The sequence below is a fragment of the Lagenorhynchus albirostris genome, chromosome 12 (genome assembly GCF_949774975.1).
Source record: "Lagenorhynchus albirostris chromosome 12, mLagAlb1.1, whole genome shotgun sequence".
NCBI lineage: Eukaryota > Metazoa > Chordata > Mammalia > Artiodactyla > Delphinidae > Lagenorhynchus > Lagenorhynchus albirostris.
Genome location: NC_083106.1, coordinates 13,960,469 through 13,974,213, shown reverse-complemented (window position 1 = coordinate 13,974,213; position 13,745 = coordinate 13,960,469). Strand labels below are relative to the sequence as shown.

Here is a 13,745-nt window from a genome sequence, read left to right as displayed (position 1 = left end):
AAGCTAAGAGAAAGGCATGGAACAGACTCTATCCTAGAGTCTTCAGAGAGAGCGTGGCCCTGCTGAAACTTTGAGTTCAGACTTCTAGCTTCCAGAACTGTTGTTTCCTGTTTTTCTAAGCCACCCACTTTGTGGTACTTTGTTATGGCAGCCCTACGAAACTAATACAGCTACTCTCTACTTTTATTAGGAAATATCATTGTAACTCCTGTTGTAAACCTTAGGTAGTCAGCATTACTGATGGGACCCAACACCAAGCCACGGGCCGTGTTGAGTTAGCGAACAAATGGAATAGTTCTTGCTTTGAAGGTAATTGGTGCTTAGAGAATCTCTCTTTGAGGTTTGCTTAGCTACCCACTTTATTTTTAGAGTGGCTATTTAATGGCCTGGCAAGAACTGCTATGCTTATAAAAGGATCCACCATGGATGAAAGAAATATAGTCTCTGGCTTTCTAATCTCCTTATGGCCTCTCAGCAATGGTGTATATAAGGTCAGTGTTCATTGACTTCAGATCTGGGGCGGAAGAGGCTGAAATATTTCTTTCTCCATCCTTTTGTTGCTTGTCCTCTCTGGGGCTGAAATTTGTGTAGGATAATGGAAAGAATGTGGGAAGTGGGGCACTATGGGACGCCTGGAACAGAGGAAGCAAACTTTTCAAAATAAATCCCCATGTGCTTGTGAGACCCGCAGGCCTCCACCACCCCAGACTTGTGGCCCTGCCTCTTCTTGGTGTGGGGCCCTGTATCTTGTCCTCTGGTTTCTCAGGAGAGGTGTTGTTATGTGACTTTTTACTCAGCATTTCTGTTACTTCTTGATGATTTTGGCTTGCAAAACTCCCATTTTAACCTTCTGAATTTAACTATAGGAAAGGGAGACTAAGCCTCTTTTTTTTGCTCCTAATTCATTCTAGAACGAGATGTCCTTGGGTAATTGGCAACAACAGGTGTTCCTCTAGCTTTTAAATCAAGTGTGTGTGTGTGTGTGTGTGTGTGTGTGTGTGTGTGTGAGGAAACACTCTCTAAAATTATAAGATAGTCATCAATTTTGGTTTCATTAAGGGACTTGAGCTGGGTGGGGGTAGGAAGAAATCATCATTTTTCAGTTGTTTGGGGAACTTGCTCTAAAAGGAGATTGTCTGCTTCTCCTTCAATCTTTGTGTTGATGACATTTGTAGTGTTTACGGGGAGCACGCAGGTACCCAGAAAACTCAGACTGATGACAATGGTATTTGAAATGCTTCTGTAGGTCTGCTATGAGGTACACAGGAAAAAATGTATGTTCCAAGGTACAAGTGCTTGTTGACTTTTAAACGCAGCCAGCCCGTGCTCCTTATCAGAGATCTCAGAATCGCTCCGCGGTGCTGGCCTTCCTGTCCATTTGACAAGCATGTCAAAGGACAGTCTTAAGCACTTTATAGTTTATTAATTTTTTTCCTTCTTTAGTTTGCCATCTACTCTCAGAAACTGGAAAATAATTTCTTTTACTTTTTTCCCCTTTCTCATTTAAGCTGAAATTGACTTCTTTCTGAGCTTGGAAAGAAAAAAATTAAGCTGTAGTTAATACAGTTGCTTTGCTGAATAAAAATAAAAGACCAGTTTACTTTCAAGCTGTGCTGTATCAGCGTAAAGAGCTGTTCTGTACCTCCAAGGAGGATTTTGACATGAGAGTGCAAATTTTATAACATCAATATAGGATAATTGTAGCCAACACAAGAAGTAATAGAATTGTTTATTTGGAGGATGGGGTGGGGGGATGGGATTTTTGTGTGTGTTTGGAAAATTGGGAAGCTAGGAGACACTCTTAAATCCATCAGCTTCTCCAGAACTCTTCTCAAATGCTTATTGTCATGACAACCATCTCTTCATGAACCAAGGCCCCGAGTGTAATACAGATGGGCTTGGTAACAAGGTAGAGTTGCCATCTGCTTTGTTGTCTCTGAGGGACATTTTTTTTGATCCCCAAGTATGATCTTCATACCTGAAAGTCCTGACCTATTTTTCTTTCTAGAGTCAGATATAGTTGTGAGATTAGTTCTTTTCTCCTGACTTTATCTGTCATCACATACCTTACTTATTGCTAAAAGGAGGGGAAAAAAAGGATAATTGTGTGTGTGTGAAAACAAGTATACATATTTTAATGATTTATTCCTCTATCTACTTTGCAAAGTCTGATACAAGGTGCCTAGTAATTCAACAGTACAGACAAAAGTGAGATCAGGGCTTCCCTGCTGGTGCAGTGGTTGAGAGTCCGCCTGCTGATGCAGGGGACACGGGTTCGTGCCCTGGTCCGGGAAGATCCCACATGCCGTGGAGCAGCTGGGCCCGTGGGCCATGGCCGCTGAGCCTGCACGTCTGGAGCCTGTGCTCTGCAACGGGAGAGGCCACAACAGTGAGAGGCCTGCGTACCGCAAAAAAAAAAAAAAAAAAAAAAAAAAAAGATCAGAAAAAGCAGGACTCAGGCAATAATTTTCCCAGGACACAGGGAAAACTATTACTGCTTTTGAACATTGTATTAATGTCTGTGCTTCTTGATGGGAGGGCTTTGTGCAGTCTGTAAGAAACTCTGGTGTTCTTATTTTCCAACGAAAAGGAGCACATTAATTCTTTAGGAGAGGAAAACCTTTTCCTGTTACTACATTTGGAGAGAAATTTGCCAAATAAATGATTGCTTACATGCGGGATGCAGCTCAATACCTTTTATCCACTCCTTTACCAAAGATGCAGTGACATTTTCTCACATCCACCTACTACAAAAATTGAGAACATAATTTTTTAAAGGGATATAGTCAGCATTTCACAAGTTCACACATGCTGTGATCAGAATTAAGACATACCGAACCTTTGAAAAATAAGAAAATACATATCTAGCCATTTAAAGGAGTGTGGTAAACTAAATCACTAAATAAAGGTTAAGGGAAATATTTTATGAAGTTCAGCTTTTAAGTCAAGAATACTTCCTTCTTTGTATTAAAATTATTTTACATATGCTACAATATGTAATTCTAAACTTAAAGTCTTGAGGTGCTCCATTTTTTCTTTCTAATCAGAGAAGTTCTACAATTACCTCTCTAGATCAGAGGTAATTTATTTCCATACACTTTCTTCTTTTTTTTTTTTTGTCCTATACATTGATGTGTAAACATAGTCAAATACTGGTTGTTGAGTAAAATGTAACGGCAATAGTTCACAGATGCATATGCAGAGACATGTACGATGACTAAACAATAAATGTGGGCTGATGTCTGAAGCGAGGAAAATCTTCTAGAAAATTTTTGAAGTAGAGTCTGAATACACTTTTGTGGGAAAGTCTAACAATTTTTCAAAGGAGCATTATAAGGAGTGTGGTTCCTTGAATATAGTTCTGGGAGGGTGTTTAAAACCAAGCAACAGGGGCTTCCCTGGTGGCGCAGTGGTTGGGAATCCGCCTGCCGATGCAGGGGACACGGGTTCGTGCCCCGGTCTGGGAGGTTCCCACATGCCACGGAGCGGCTGGGCCCGTGAGCCATGGCCGCTGAGCCTGCGCGTCCGGAGCCTGTGCTCCGCAACGGGAGAGGCCACAACAGTGAGAGGCCTGTGTACCGCAAAAAAAAAAAACAAAAAACAAAAAAACAACCAAGCAACAATTGAGCAAACTTGAAGCCAGTGTTGTCTTTGGATATCCTTTCTCAGTGAGTAACCTACTCATTATACCTAAGATCTTTTCAGAGGAAGGACAATTTTCTGCATTTAGTTTATCTCTCATGTATGCATTGTAAGAGAGATGTCTGGGAAATATCTCAGATCCTCCCAAGCAAGCTCTCTGTTGTTTGTCTTTCATTCAGATAAAACTGGGGAAGAAGGAGAATAACCGCAGACAGCAGTGTTGGTTTTTCTTTTGGATGTGCCTTAGAAACTCCACCTTTGAATCTGTACACGTAAAAATAAGTCACAGAGTAAAATGTGTTAAGCTCTGCTGCACTGTTCTGAAGGGATTAGTAATGATGTCATAGCGTCTTCATCATACAGTGTCAGCTAAAACATGACACTCTTGTCAGTCTGCAGAGTCAAGATTGGAAAGTTCGTGGATCTATATAGATATCATGACTTTCATCATCTGTAATTCTTTCAACATATGGTCTTCTAAGTAAGCGGTGTTTGAAGGACGCTCCAGTAATTTTAAAGGCAGTACCTTTGTTTATTTTAAAACCTCTGGACTGAATTCTTTGATCTTTACTCAAATTAATTTGGCTGTCAACTATGCTAAACGTGACAGATTTTAAAAACGTCAACTTTGTCACATTCAGTTCTTCACTTACCACTGGTTTTTATTGCTTAGCATTGCCTTGAGAATACCACTTTATTTCCCAATGTATGTAGTCACCTCAGGGTAAGATTCATTCTCTCTACCCCAAAGCAAATAAGGAGCAACAAAGGACCTCAGTGGAGGTCTGCTGAGTTCAATAGAAAGCCATGGGCCACTTATATTGGGGCTGGTCGGGGAGGGGTGCATGAAGACAGCTGCATTCTGGATTTGCTAAACATCTTGAAATGCTTTGAGTATAATAAAAGCCCAAACGTGCTTTCTTTTTTCATTTTTTCACGTATGTATTTTAGGAGAAATATAACCCACATGCTCATGTTCCCTCCACTTTTAAATCATGAAAATGTTGTTTTGTAAGAACTGTTTGATGTCCAGGAAGTCTTTTATCCTTTTTATTAGGTTATTTTTTACATATAAATAAAAAGAAAAAATAAACAGAAAACACAACATGACGTCATGATTTAGGGCAAACACAAAGTGCTCTATTTAAGTTTGAAGTTCTAAATCTCCAATATTTTAAAACCAAACATTTCTCTTGGTACTTTGCAAAAGTGGTCTTCCCTTCTACTGGACAGAAGTTCCAGCCTGTTGGGATGAAGTAGGGAAGAGTACAAGTGTTCATTGAGTAGCCACTCTGGTACTGAGACATCTGCTAACTCCTTAATTTTTACAATAACCCAAAGTGATTATTTTACAGATGGGAAGAGCTTTCAGAGACCTTAAGTAACTGACCGTGGGCCACGGAATAATTTCAAGCCAGGTCTACGTGTCTTTTGGTTCATTGTCTTTTAATTACTTCTGTCCTCCTCATTCTGTTGGGGGAGAAGGGAGGGTGTGTACCTTCCAACAAGTTACATCCTGGGAAGTGACTTGGAAATACCTAATAATCAGGCCTGAGGGTGAGGGTGTTGTAGCCTCTGGAAAGTGTCCGCTTGGTATTGGCAAGGTGGATATTGAGTACGGTGTTTGCATAAGGGCTTTGGATAGGTGATGTTTGCCAGAGGGGGCCTGGGAACACTTCCTTCTATTATAGCGGAGGAAAGCCAGAATACACAGGGATGTGATGTGGGGCAGGCTTGGTAGGAGGCCCATGTTCTTGCACTGTGATTCAGGATGTCTAAACAAGTGATAGTCTCATCCCATTTTATTCTATAACAGTGGTACATATTTGGTAAGAGTGGTATATTACATTATTTATTTAAATGGATTAAACTCATTTCTTAGAAAAGAATTTTTCAATGCTTCTATGTTACGGAGACATCTTAAAGTGTTAGAGAATGAGAATCACAGTTCTAATGGGTCTCTCTATAATGAGGCTGCATATGAAGGAGATTCCATATTTTTATTTGGAGGAGGGAGGTTATAGGCAACTATACCATGAGGTACATGGTTCGTAGTATGGCATTAAGTTACTATCTTGTGGATAAAAAGAAAAAAAACAACAACAACAAAATGGAGGATGTGAAGACTGCTTAGCATTTGAGCTGGGATCTAGGTTGTTCTGACATTATCTGTTCTATAGGCTTTCTCTCAGAAATCCCAAGTTTTATTCAGTTTGTAGCTGATTTATGCTACAGTCTCATGTTCCATATGTTCTTTCTTTCTTTTTTTTTTTTAAAAAAAACCCTTATTTTATTTTGGCATCAAGGGGAAAATAGATGAATTATTTAAATCTTCTTTCACTGAGTTAAGGCAAAACAGAAAGAATGCAATGGGCAACATAACTGACACTTTGGAGAACATTGGGGTCATCATATGACTGAGAACATGATTAATTTTTTGAAGGTCAGGAAACTAATATTTTTCCAGTGGATTTACTAAGGGAACCAACCACCTGGCTTCTAGTTTTGAGACAACTGCTCCCCAGGAAAAAGTTGCTTTTTTCTTCACAGAGATTCTACTTTGTTTTGCATCTATAACATATAGATTGTATTCCATGGAAATAAGAAATACAATTCCTGTAGCCCTCATTTTTTTTCTCATGCCTCTACTGAAGACCCACTCTGGTTTCTCTTTTGCTCAACAGCACTGCAGAGCTTAAGGGGCATTCATATTATATCATTTTGCCTCAGGCTCTCGGCACACTTTGCCGTGTCTTGCCACACCCAGTAAGAGTGGGTAAGGCTTTAAGTATCTCCTGTGTGCCAAGGCAAATTAAGCAATTAGTATGGCAGTCCCTAGCAGAGTGGGGAAGAGGGCTTAGCATCTCATGAGGCCCAAGGGAGAGGGGAAGACATGCCATGAGCTCCTTTCACCGTCAAAACGCAGTGGAAAATCTTGGAGGCAAAACAGTTACCTTATAACGAAGAAAGAAGGCAGAAATATCTTTACTTGGTGATGAGACTGGAAATAACAAGCTGCTTGTCTGTATGGAGAGACTCTTTTTCTCTGAAAGAGGCCTTCCTCAACTTCATCAGATCCCTGCCCACATAGCAGGTGGCGAACAGGACTTGAAGCATTTCTGTCTGTTTCCAGTATATCCTATCTCTGGATACTCTATTACTAGACCTGTAAGTGCAGACTAGAGAATAAAGGCTCATGTTCGCTTTCTCTTAAAATTTTATTTTATAAAGTGAGATTTCCTTGCAGCTGATTTCACTTGGTCTCAATAAACTACTGTTACTACTTTTGAGGTATGCATTCTACCCCACTGGTGTGGATTCCACAGCCCTGAAGACCCCTTGCCACTGGCACTAAATGAGAGTCCCTAAGTGATGGGGGGTAAATCATGTCTCACTGTGTCACCTGTAAGAAGTTCTGTCACTGATGCCTCTATTCATATCCCCTAGATGCTGCTAGCTCCCACCTTCATACTGGCCACACTTTCAAGTGTTCAAGAAAGGCATTGTTGCATGCCTCTAAGTTATGATAGCAGCTTCAGCTGAAGTTGCATAATAGATTATTCTTCCTGTTTCAAAGGAAAATAAGCCAAAGGGTTGAAACTCGGTGTCTATAGATAGTTGGCCCAGTATAATTTTGTTTGGGATTTATTACATTATTTTTCTTCATGTATATGAATTGAGAGTATTAAAGGACATTTATTCAACACCAAAAGAGCATGCAGCTCCTGTGTGGTTAAAATAATATTGAGATCAGTATATTGGAAGAGACACTCCATCCAGTAACTTCCTTCAGTAGCCCTCCCGTTCACTGAGAAGGTTAATTGACAGTTTTTGCACACTCCCTGCAGCCCTGCCCCAGGAACTTGCAGAGGACACTTTGGAAGAGACACAATAACCCTTGTCTGCAGGCAATATGCACAGCTGGGAAAGATAATTAAAGAGACTATTCCTTTTTGAGAGATCTACATCATTTCAACAGAGAAGCACCCAGCAATTCTGCTGGATTCAGACTGAAAACTGTCACTAACAGACATACTTCAGACAGATTTCATAATCACCAGACCTCTGTGGTACAAATGGTTATGGTGAGCTTCTGAGACTCCCCAAAAACCACTAAAACTGTCCGACTTAAATGGCACTGAAGTTTTGACGTGAGAATTAAAAAGTATGATTCAGTTTAATATGTAAGGTTGCTACCAGAAAATGCTCCTTTGGTTTTCCAAAATTGATTGGTTACATGGCTGCAGTTCTCTCTCGAGATACCCTCTAAATGTCATCCTGCGTGATTGTTTGGGGCTTATGGAGGGTATTGAATTACATTGTGTAGGTTTCATTATGGGTGACATTATCACAGGATTACATTTTTTTTCCACATCAAACAGGGAATGTCATGAGAAGAGAGAAAATACCTCTCAAATGTTAACATTTCTGAAAGTGAGTTTGATTTATAGGGTAGGTTTATATTGCTATTATGAGACTTTATCTGAAAAATTGGGGAGAAATCTTAAAGAATTAAAACTTCCCTGTGAGTTTTCCTTATAAACACTGCTCACTAGAGATGGTTTATCCCATTAGACGTTGACTACTGAGAAAGAGAAGCCTTTCTTGCTGCCTTCGGCAGTGCTTCTTCCAGAGCAAGGCTAGTCCATTTTGACCCAAAGCATGCTATAGGTAAACAGTTCCAAGGTGTAGGGATATCTGTTCCTTTTTCTTCCCAGGAGTCCTGAAACCCCGTCACTGTTTTTTAATCCCTTAGTTTTTCTTATGAACAGAACTGCCCATTTTCTCTCCAGTTGCAAGTCCCGCTTCGTGTGACTGAAACCCACCCTTTCCAGTGGGAAGACACTTGCTCTGATAAATGCTACACTGTTAATTGGCCTCGGCATGGCTGAATGGTGTAGCAGAAGGTGCAATAAATTTAGATGTGAAAAAAGCAGAATTTGATAGAATTATGCATTTTGTGCTTCTAATGAGTACATAGTCTAGAAGGATTTACAGACACATGCATAATTAATGTGAATATAGTGTAAGATAATGATCTGTTAGAAGCACATGAAAAGATGCTCAATATCATTAGTCATTAGGGAAATGCAAATTAAAATCACAGTGCCAGTGTGATACCTCTGTACATCTACTAGAATGTCTAACATGAAAAAGACTGACCATACTAAGTATTGGCTGAAGATGTGGCGAGACTGGTACTCTCATCCATTGCTGTCGGGGTTGTAAAATGGAACAATCACTTTTGAAGACAGTTTAGCAGTTTCTTAAAAAGTTAAACATATACCTATTATATACCTACCTTATAATCCAGCCATAGTACACTTAAATATTTACCCAGGAGAAATGAAAGCATATGTCCATACAAAAAATTGTACATAGATTGCTCATGGCAATTTTATTTGTAATAGCCTGAAGTTAATCAAATATCCAATGAAAGGATAAATTGTATTTATTTATTGGCTATATCCAATAAAAAGAATCAACTGTTCTTTATTGCTGAGTGGAATACCACTCAGCAATGAAAAGAATCAGCTATTTATACATGTAACAACATAGGTAAGTCTTAAAATAATTATGCTGAGTTAAAGAAGGCGAAAAGATGAGAGACTCTTGGAGAATTAAATAAATGCAGTAATGGTGGAAATATAGAAAGGAGAAAAAGAATTTTATGGTTACTTCAAAGATAGGGTTAATGAGGCTTGGTTATGGGATGGTGGCTAGCGGGGGCTTACACTCTGAGGTCTTTCTCCACCTTGGGTTTCTCTATGTGGATATCATCTACTTGGTGGTAAGGATTATATGAAAGATGGCACTTAAGTATATAAGAAATGATGAGCTAATTGTTTCATGCTGATTCTTTAATCAACACCCCCAAGAAGAAACATTCAGTAGGCAAACCATCGCTACTACTGCTTAAGGAAAATAAACTTACATTTTGGCTTTTTAGTAAATACAAGTATAGATAACTAATAAAAGTATAATATTAGTGAGAAAAAATTAAAGAAGAGGACAAAGAAAATGGGATTCCTAGACCCATCTCATGGATAAGAGAGAACAAAGGGTTGAGGGCAGAGAGAGAGAGGAAGGAAATGTGATGGGGGTACCTCAGGACAAAAGAACAGGGAACCGATTTGGAAAGGAGCAAACTTTATGGACATCTTGTTTATGCAATGCCCTTGTCACTCTGGCATGTCTTAATTTGTGTGGTTAGATTTATTTAGTCACTTGATCCAAAGTCTACAATTAATTGCAGCACATAAGAAGTACTGTCACTTGTGGTCAAGGACATAGGTTCTGGAGATTATATTTCCATCTCTGACCTTAACTAGTATATAGGCTCTCTGAACATCTGTTTCCTTATCTGTAAAATGATATCCCCGTGAGTTCCTACCTCTGAGAATTATTGTGTTAATAAATACTTTAAAAATTGGTATGGGAAGTACTTAGCATCGCTTCTAACCCATAGTAAAGGCTCAATCAATTGATCTTCCTCTTCTTTCCCCTTCTTCTCCTTCTCCCCCTCCTTCTTCTCACTATTATTATTACTATTAGGCATCCACCGTATTGTCAGTGATGATTGGAGAAAGCTTTACTCTCCCAATACGCCATTGGAAAACAAGGGCACTTTTTAGTGTTTATTACCAGAAGTAACCATAATGTCACTTTTATTCATCTGACTCATTCTCTCCCGAGTGATTTATTTACACATTCTACTGCATTAGTCTTTCTTTTCCATGGTGTGAAAAAAAGAACATGGCTTAGTGATGAAGCAAAGAGGTAGAAATTTAGTGACTTTGGTCCTGCCTGTGCTCCAATTCCTATTTGGTTTAGGGCTAGTAATTTAAATTTCCTGCACATAAATATCTTCAGCTGAAACAGAAATGAAATGTAATGATCACATAGGGCTATTAGAAATGTCTAAGTAAAAAGCATACACATTTTAACACTAAGTTCAGAACGTTACAGAAAACTAAGTGGGTTGCTTAAGTTAGTATATTTCTGTAGATATGACACTAAGACATTAAAAAAATGCCACAGTAAAGTTCATTGATATGCTAGGTTTAAAAAATAGTTACTTGACTTTCCTACTGTGTGCTTCTAATTTATGTTTTCCCATCTAATAAAAAATAGACCCTACCACTTCAAATCCCTGGTTGCATTACTTTTCATTTGAGTCAGCAGGGTTTTCTTGTCTTGTTTCAGGATTTGTGGATTTGACCCTCCATGATCAGGTCCACCTTCTGGAATGTGCCTGGCTAGAGATTCTCATGATTGGTCTTGTCTGGCGCTCCATGGAGCACCCAGGGAAGCTCCTGTTTGCTCCTAACTTGCTCCTGGACAGGTGAGTGACCTCGCTGTAGTTTGGGGGAAGCACGTTCTTGATAATCACCAGTTTCATCCTGAAGCTCCTTTATTCAGCATTGCACGAAGCTTCCAAGAACTTTATCAGATATATTCACAAATGGGTGGATTCGGGTGATGGAGGGTAGTCGAGTTCACAGAAGGCTAAGGATAACTGTCTGCCTGATGGCTCCCCAGATTAGCTCTCTCATTTCTAAAATATACATGTATATTGTATATGTGTGTGTATATTTATATATACATATATGCATGTATCAATATATATACACATATGTATGTATCAATATATATACACATATGTATTTGTGTGTATTTACAAAATTGTGAACTGTGATTTTCTAACGTCACCTTCATCTTGTGTTATATAAAAGAATGATGAGTAACTTTCCTTTAATTAAAATCTTTTTTTGCCTCATGTACATCCAAACCACAATAGTCTTTTCATTTCCTTTTCCAATTTTGCCATCAGTAAATGAAGAAATTTGAACAGAGTTCTGAAGGCCACTTCCAGTGTTATGAATTCATACAAGTTAACTTGCTTATTTCAGAAAATGAAGATTTCAGTTTTCAAATGTGCCACCTTATCTCATGTATTCTATTTGGGTTGCCTTGTAGCGTGGGTCCTGTTCTTTCTTATTCAGCCATCGCTTAGAGTAATCGAATGTAGACATTAGTTAACAGCAGCTGCCACTAACAGGGTCCCTACCCAGCACCAGCTGCCGTGCTGAATACTGTACGTACCCGATCTCATTTAATCATCACAGCACTCTTGGGAAGCCTTATCATTCACGTTTTACCAGAAAGGATGCTAAGTTTCCGAGACATTCTGCTACTTGCAAAGAGCGTTGGGCTAGCCGATGGTGGAGCCACGATTGGAACTCAGGATCTGTCTGTCTCTGGCACACGCATGTTGGCTCCTGCCCTGTGCACACGTCCTTCACACTCCTTCCTCATCAGCAATGCCTTCTCTGGTCTGCTACTGTGACCTCTTGTTACCAGATGTACCTTGTCTTTACGGACGACATAATCATTTGAATGGGAAAAATCCATCGTCTAGTTGTTCCTTGCAGACTTTTTTTGGCCTCTGCTCATCAGTCCAAGGCTGCCAGGTTGCACGCGACGCATCTTTGGGCTTTCCTTCCTTTCGGAGCACCACGCTGCCCCCTCATCTCCTGTCCTGCTCTGGCTTCCTTTCCTACACCTGCCAAGCCACCTGGAACAGAGTTCTGGCAACATTTACTTATTTAAATACTGGAGAATTGTATACGTATTGGTTACTCTTTCATCAGTTTGTGTTATTATAGCGTCATCAACAGTGATGACGCTGTTCAAGAAGCAGCTCTTTCTTTCCATGGAATATAGTCCCGTATCACAGTTCTGTGGACTGATCGAGAGCGGCCACTGGTCTGGTTCCGTAGAACTGCCCTCGCACGGTATTTAGCCTGCCTTTTAGAGGATGTCTCTACAGTGCTTCTTCACTTCTTTTGCTTCCTTTCCCTTCCCTTCCCTTCCCTTGTTTCTCTTGTCATTTTTCCCTTCCACCTCTTTTTTCCTGTTTTCCTTCGCTTTCCTCTTTCCTTCTTTTTTTTTTGGCCTATCTCCTCTTCCTCCTTCTCCTTTTTCTTCTGCTGCTTTTCAATTTTTTCTGTTACAGTCATGTCGTTCCATGACCAAGTTATAATAAATTTGCAGATGAAAATCATAGACCACATACAGCATTTCTCCATAGTAGACTGGAAGGTGTCTTCAGGGTTTAGGATATTGGGGACATTCCTGACTGAATTGATGTGTCCCTTGATTTACTACCTCATCCATGTTTACCTTCTTAGGTACACACTCCCTGAGAGCAATCATCAGTCATTGCATTTTAGATATGAAAGTGTTTGTGACATCACCTCACCCCGATGAAACGCATTTTGCCAGCAAGGTGATATTGTGTAGGATCTTATCAACCACCTGCCTTTCTCTTCCACACACTGTCAGTGTGCTTAATTTTCTCCCATGTTTCTCACTGCAGTGTCAGTGACTAAGAGTTCTCATTTCTCTCCATTCCTACCTTCTAAAATTCCAGATAGGAAGTTCCTACTACCTCTAGACCAGGATTTCTCAACTTCTGCACTATTGACATTTTTGGTTGGATTATTCTTTCTTGTGGGGGGACTGTCCTGTGTATTTTAGGATGTTTAGCAGCATTCCTGGACTTAACCTACTAGATGCTCTCGTAGCAGCATCCCTTTCCCCAGAGATGACAACCCCAAATGTCTCCAGACATTTCTAAATGTCCCCTGTGGGGGGGGGCGGGGGGAAGGGAGGCACAGAACTGTCCCTGGTTGAGAACCACTACTCTAGATTTTCCCATTTCAAAATCCTATAAGCTCTTCAGACTCACAGGATTGAATACATTATCTTCCTCACCACTTTTGTTCTTTTCTTTTTTTCTATTAGTGGCATTCACCTAGACACTGAAGCTCTCAAGTTCAAGTTAACCATGGATTCCACTTCCCCCACCAGATTATCCAGTTAACTGTCAAATCCTTCCTGCCCTGTTTCTGAAATCCACACCTCCCCTTTGTCGCCATTCCTCCCCTAGCACAGGTCCAAGTCAGCTCTCCCCACAGGCTTGCCTCTCCAGCACTGTCTCTCGGCCACCGGCCCTCTTTCCTTCAGTCTCTTCCCACAGGGCTGCCAGAGGCTTCCTTCTAAGGCACAGCTGCGATCCTGATGCTTCCTGATTCAGC

General features: G+C 40.1%; 1 protein-coding gene across 1 annotated transcript in view; it reads left to right on the top strand.

The window, feature by feature from the left end:
- The first annotated feature begins 448 nt into the window (after positions 1 to 448).
- Positions 449 to 13,745, top strand: part of LOC132530543 (estrogen receptor) — an 88,328-nt gene continuing 75,031 nt past the window's right edge. Inside the window, exons 1-2 of the mRNA XM_060167746.1 lie at positions 449 to 491; positions 10,849 to 10,987. Of these exons, the coding sequence (XP_060023729.1) occupies positions 10,914 to 10,987 (74 nt within the window). The 5' untranslated portion in view covers positions 449 to 491; positions 10,849 to 10,913. The remainder of the gene's footprint in view (positions 492 to 10,848; positions 10,988 to 13,745) is intronic.